Here is a 6,197-nt window from a genome sequence, read left to right as displayed (position 1 = left end):
GGAAAAAAAAGTCTACTAGGGATACAAGTAACCTTATTTCTCAACACCTCGGGAAGTAAATTGTTGTATCTTTGAGACAGGGTGTAGTCCTGGCTGTCTTGGAACTCACTCTGTAGACTGGGCTGGACTTGAACTCATGAGTCGGTCTGCCTCTGTTTCTCTAGTACTGGGATTAAAGACATGAATTTTTAATGTCGCCTCCTATGAAATAAAGGATTGTTTCTGTTTTTTGAGACAGGGTCTCACTATATATCCCTGACTAGCCTGAAACGTGCTATAGAGACAAGGCTGGACTCAAGAGTTGCCTGCCTCTGCCTTCTGAATGCTGGGATTAATGGTGTATACCACCATGCCCACCCCTGAATTTTGTTTTATGCTTTTAATTCCATTAGTCTGAAAAGTATACTTAGGCAGATGGCCAAACAGCATAAAAAGAGTAATACTAGATTTAACTGCAGTCATAGCATATGACTAAAAATATAAAATTTATCCCCATGGAGGCTGACCTTGCTGCATTTTTGTTTGAACCTTTATATTATGTATTTTGTTGATATACATTAATAGTTTCAGACAATGTAAGAGTTCACACACATGCAAATCTTCCAACCGTAATCTCTATAAATATTAAGCATAATTGCAGGTATCTTCCCACCTGTTAGTTACACACATACACTTTTGCTGTACCTTGCACTATCAAGGAGTACCTGCCTTGATAGGAAAACGTGACCAATAGTGTGAAAAAGGGAAAACTAAAGATGCAAAGCAATGTTTCTCTCTCTTTCCCACTGGTTTCTAACTCCACAGTACAAAAAAAATGCACATTCGTTAACAGGAACAAGCAAAAATTAATAATACCCAGGGTAAAAGGATAATTTAACCAAACTCCATTATTTTTCTGGTGTATTTAATTGGTTCTAAGAAGGTAGGAAAAACATTTATGATTTCATTTTCTTATATTTCCGTATTTGTGTGGGAGGGAGCTACACACACACAGGTCAGACAACAGCCTGTAGAGTTCTCCCCTTCCAGTGTGTAGGCCCCTGGGATTATATTCAGGCTGTCAGGCTTAGTGGCAAGGACCTTTACCAACTGAGCCATCTCACCAGCACAATTATGATTACATTTTAATAACAAATAACACTTAAAAAGCCAAATTGCAGCTAAAGTTCTTCTGTACACATATTTTTTTTTTAATGGTCCAACCAAATCAGTTAGGGGCTTTCATCTGAATGAATGACCCTGCAGCCTTTCCCACGACATGCTCATAACAAGTATAAACCCCACGAGACACTGAGCTGGCCTCTCTCAAGTGTCTGTGGCTGGGATTCCCAAGTGCTCAACACCAGCGCTCTCACTTCTGGGTAAGAGAAAAGGCATTCTGGTCCATCAGTTCCCCTACTCGCTCCTGGAGGACGTTGACCAGCTCGGCAATGACGAAGACGTGCGTGTCATCAATGTCCTGAATGATGAACTTCTTCCCCAAGGCGTTGGCCTCATCCAAGTACAGCAAGAACTGCTTCATGGCAGGGTCACTGTGGGACAAACACAGGTTACAGGCAGCCCGTGGCCAACCAAGCTGGAGAGGCTTAACAACCACTTCTGAGAGTGGTGACTTTTCAGGACGACATAAAGTGTGGACCCATCTGTCAGTGTCTTGTTTTTCTCTCAGCCTAAAGTAGTCACCATTTGTAGCTATGACTTCACATTACAAGTTGAGTTAGATCAAGTTCAAGAGAAAGGCTTTTAAAGAACTCGTCTCTCACAAGAGGAGAGAATACGGCTATCTGAAGCTCTGAAGATAACAGTGCTAAACTATAGCTTCTTTAACTGATTTGATGAGGAATGCCCGGAACCACAGATGAAGAGCTCGGGGAGAAACAAAAGGACTTCAGAGGCAAGTCTAGCAGCCCAGAGTGGACAAAGCCAGTGTAACAGGCTTCCTCCTTACAGAAGGGGACACAAGACAAGAAGTCCGAGCTCCTGCTGCTCAGACCCACTTTCACAAATCGCATCTTGCCACAAAAATACAATCTTTCAAGTGTTGTACAAATTGATTCTTAGGGGTTTTCTTTGTTTGGGAGCCGGAGTAAGGGGGGAGGAGCTGAGGACTGAATCTCATTAAGCACAGCTGGCTCACTGAACTGAACTTCCAGGTCCTCAGCCCAAAATAAACCTTGGAAGGGCCAAAAAAGGGGATGGGGCAATGGTGGCACACGCCTTTAATCCCAGCTTGGGAGCCAGTCCTTTACTGTGGGCTGAGTAAGAATTGAGATGCTATTGTTCTGGATTAGGTTCCTGTACAGATCTGGTTAAAAATAAGATGGAATCATTCATGGTTAGTTTCCAAGTCCCTAAGCTAGAACAACACTTTATCTGATCTGCAGAGAGAAGAGATTAGTGATGCGACTGTGACAGATTTGATATGGAAGCTGGCTGGTTTATGCAAAAATAGCTTCCTCCCCCCAACCCCCAGGGTATAATGAGCCAATCACTTTTCTATGGCTCTCTCTTTGCTTATTTTCAGATGAGGGTTCTTGGCCAGGGTGCAGCTATTTGCAGCACTGGTGAAATATGTGTGAAGCCTTATGTTTTGTAATCGCTAGGGTCTATGGTTAAGAATCCTTCAAATCATGAAGGAAAAAAAAAGTTACTGTTTCGTCACATGTCAAATTGTGAACGTTCCAGTGTCTGACCCTTAGCTAAGAGAGCATAATTGTGATAGGTAGTCTCTGCAGTCTCAGCGATGCAATGGGGATACTGTGAAGCCTATCCTTGATAGTGCAGGATTATTGTACTTTAACCTGGCATGTAATCCACCACTCCATTAACTCAGTATTCACCCCATTCCCCATTTCTTGGTTTGCTCTGTTAAAGTAACTTTTATTTACCTGATGTAACCGTTGTCCCGAGGGCTTACTGCCTAAGTCCTCTAACCTAGGCCCAGTACTGGAAGCTCCTAGCCTCTCTGAATATTCTTATCTAGGCCAACAAGGTTTTCAACCTCTGAGACTTAGTGAACTAAGCTCTAGTTCTTTCTGAACTCTAGTTGGCTGGTTCAACTCAGCTGCTCTGACTCAAAGTCCTCTCAAGCCAAGGCCTCACAACACCTTTGGCGATATGTTCTAATCTTCCGTTTCCTTCTCCGTCTCTGGCTCTTTGTCTTCACTTGTTCTGCAATCTGTCTTTTTTATAACTGTCCCCATAAAACGGCTTCTTCCTGCCCACCCCCACCCCCACCCCCCACCCCCGTCTCTTATGTAGCCTCTCCTCTCTGTTCTTGTGCGAGTTAGGCATATCCTAGCCTGTTAAACCTTTCTGACTCCTCACTTTGCCACTCAGTTAGCTAACACTTTCAAACACGGATACCTCCTTGTACAAACTAACTTTACCCTCACTGCTTGGGATTAAAGGTGTGTGCTAAGGGCCTGTCTCTATTCCAGCCAGGGTAGCCATACTGCTGGATTAAAATGCCTCTACAATCAGCCCTTTTAAATTCATGAACTATTTCCCGATTTACAGTCCCTCCAACCTCAACTAGTGTTGGTTTTTGTTTGCTTTTTCCTCCTCCTCCTCCTCCTCCTGTGCTGTTTTGTGTTTTGTTTTTCTTTTTAATTTTTTGAACAACATTGAAAAATGGAATTGATGGTATATAGTCAGTTTTACTAACCAAAGCTTTATTTGAAAACTTTTGTACAAATTATATGCTTAAATACTTTAAGTCACTTTATAAGTAAAATGCATAGCACTTAATTTGTTTATACTGTAAAATATATGTTAAATGGTTTTATCAATTTGAGAATAAAGATAGTTACAAAACAAAACAAAACAAAACAAAACTGACTTTGTTGAAATCTCTATCTTCCTGTTTTATCCTATGGTAGCTCACTAGTCACAGAACATTTGATACTATGTAAAAGTAAGATACTAGACTTGAAGGGTTTTTTTGAGACTTAATACATGGGAAAAGAGAGCTGGCTCAGAGGGTAAGAGCACTTGTTGCTCTTGCAGAGGACCCAGGTTCAGTTCCCAGCCCAGTGGCTCACAACTTGTTCCCAACCCAAGGTCCTGGCAATCCAATGCCGTCTTCTGATATCCTTAGGCAAATACTCATACACAGAAAATAAAATTACTCACAGCCTACCTGATTCATTTCACTCTTTGATGTAGTTACTAGAAAATTTAATTTATGTGGCTTATACTGTATTTCCACTGGACAGTGCTGCTCCAAATGTTACAGGTATCCTAGGGTTTGACCCTGCTGTCCCCTCAGCTTTGCCATCACAGTAAAAGCACCACTACCTAAACAATGACTCATAATAGGCAAACAGAAAGGAGACAGTATTTTTAATAAAGGGGAGTCCAGAGAACAGGGCTTCCTACCAACAAAGCGAAAGCTTTGAGTTCGAGTTTTAAAAGTCAGAGACAGCAAAGACCTGTATTTTAGGTTACTTTGAAGAATTCAACTCTAAAAATGGTTTCTCCTTTGGAGAAACTCCTAAGTTAAGCCTGTTGCATTTGGCTCTCATTTCCTTTCAAGAAAGGCATGCTGTAGTGGCAAAGATTTAACCAAGTTCATGTATTGCTTTATTCTTTTCATTTTTTGAGGCAAGGTTTCATTATACAGCCTTGGGGGGTGGGTAGGAAGCAGGATCTGAAACTTACCATGTAGAGCAGGATGACTTTGATCAGCTAAGAGATCCACCTGCTGGGACAAAGGCCCACCCCAGGAGCCTGGCCCAAGAGCCTGGCCCAAGCCAAGCGCCTGCATTCTTCCAAAGCTTAATCTAGCCAAGAGCTGATGGTTTTAGATAGTGACACTGTTTCTCTAAACAAGGCTAATCTAACACACAAGCTTCCCATTAAAAAAAAAATCACTGGAAGTAAAGCTAATTACATTCACTTAACAGAGACAATAAAATGTAATATCAGCAAGAAACCTAGCAGCAAATCCTGTCCCACTTATAAGGAAAGCTTATGGAAATTCAAAGTTGAAGCCTGGATTTCATTTATATCAACAAAACAAAATTTTGGAAAAGACATACACACACACACACTATTGAGGCATAGTGAATATACATAACAAGACTCGATGTGTAAATTTAAAATCATGAATTGTTAAAGCTACGAACCATTCTATAAGCACCCCTTTCAGCACGTTGACCATCTTTTCCCAGGCAGACGGTGCAGATGACTTCAAGAATTCTAAAATAAATAAATACAATTTAAAAGGGATGAAGTGACATAAAATCCAAATGTTTAAACCCACTTTGGGGATTTACATCTGAGATGAAACAAAAAACTAAATGTCAGCATTAAAAAGCTAACATTGAGGCATCCAGATATTCCTGTTCTTACCAGTGCTAAAGCAGAATATTTGCAATATTAATAAAGCATAAATCCTACTTACAAATTCTAATTAATCTTTTAAAAAGTAAGCTCCAAACACGGCAGGGTGGTTCAGGCTTTCAATCCCAGCACTCAGGAGGGAGGAAGGGGCTGGCAGGGCTCTTTAGTTTTGGACCAGCCTAGACTACATAGTGAGCCACAAACTTTAAAAACAAAAAAACAAACAACAAAAAAAACCCAAAACCAAAACTCCTCAAAAATTAACGGGCCCAACACAGTGTAAAATAGATTCATTATTCAACTGTTTTCTTTTTTATCCAAGAGAACGATACACTGAAAAGATTCTGGGAGGCAGAAACTACAAAATGGTAGTTCCGAAAGAGCCTCAAAATTACAGTGACCCACCGCCTGATTATACTGATGAGACCGAGTACCTGGACAAAGCAGGTAATTTAAATTTACAAACACCTAGGTCTCCAGATCTTGTGTTCTTTTGATTAATAAACTACGTCCTCTAAGGATCTGCATTGGCAATCGCCTGCGTGACAGCCACCAGTGTCTACACGCAGGCATGGGCAGCTACCTTCCCCACAGAAAACCGCGATGCAATGCGTGATGGCCGCGCGGACCCACAACACAGGCCTTAGAAAGGGTGCGGGACTTCGGCCCGCCCACAGGACCGAAGGCTCTGTGTCTTTCCTCTTCCCCGCCTTATCTCCGAGGCAGCCGAGCCCCACGCAACCTACCTTTTTCTAGGCGCGCAGAGGCAGCAGCGTTCCAACTCCAACAAACCAGAGCTGGCCCGGCGTCGCCGACTCACTGCGCCTGCGCCGTACGTCATCGCGCCTGCG

General features: G+C 42.1%; 1 protein-coding gene across 3 annotated transcripts; it reads right to left on the bottom strand.

Annotated features, from left to right (window-relative positions):
- Positions 1-515: 515 nt before the first annotated feature.
- Gtf2h5 (general transcription factor IIH, polypeptide 5) lies at positions 516-6,176 on the bottom strand. Of its 3 annotated transcripts, none has more exons than NM_181392.3 (3): positions 6,093-6,176; positions 5,130-5,202; positions 516-1,532 (listed from the first exon to the last, which is right to left on the bottom strand). In NM_181392.3, the coding sequence occupies exons 2-3, from the start codon at positions 5,162-5,164 to the stop codon at positions 1,352-1,354; spliced, it is 216 nt and encodes a 71-aa protein (NP_852057.2). In that variant the 5' UTR covers positions 5,165-5,202; positions 6,093-6,176; the 3' UTR covers positions 516-1,351. The 3 variants fall into 3 exon arrangements, with proteins under 3 accessions (NP_852057.2, NP_001344733.1, XP_006523303.1); NM_001357804.1 differs by lacking the exon at positions 6,093-6,176 and adding an exon at positions 5,930-6,083; XM_006523240.3 differs by lacking the exon at positions 6,093-6,176 and adding an exon at positions 5,408-6,086 and having other exon boundaries at positions 873-1,532.
- Between the last annotated feature and the right edge of the window lie 21 nt (positions 6,177-6,197).

The sequence above is a fragment of the Mus musculus genome, chromosome 17, assembly GCF_000001635.26.
Source record: "Mus musculus strain C57BL/6J chromosome 17, GRCm38.p6 C57BL/6J".
Lineage (NCBI taxonomy): Eukaryota > Metazoa > Chordata > Mammalia > Rodentia > Muridae > Mus > Mus musculus.
Note: the sequence above shows the minus strand (reverse complement) of the source record. Positions and strands in the feature narration are given on the sequence as shown.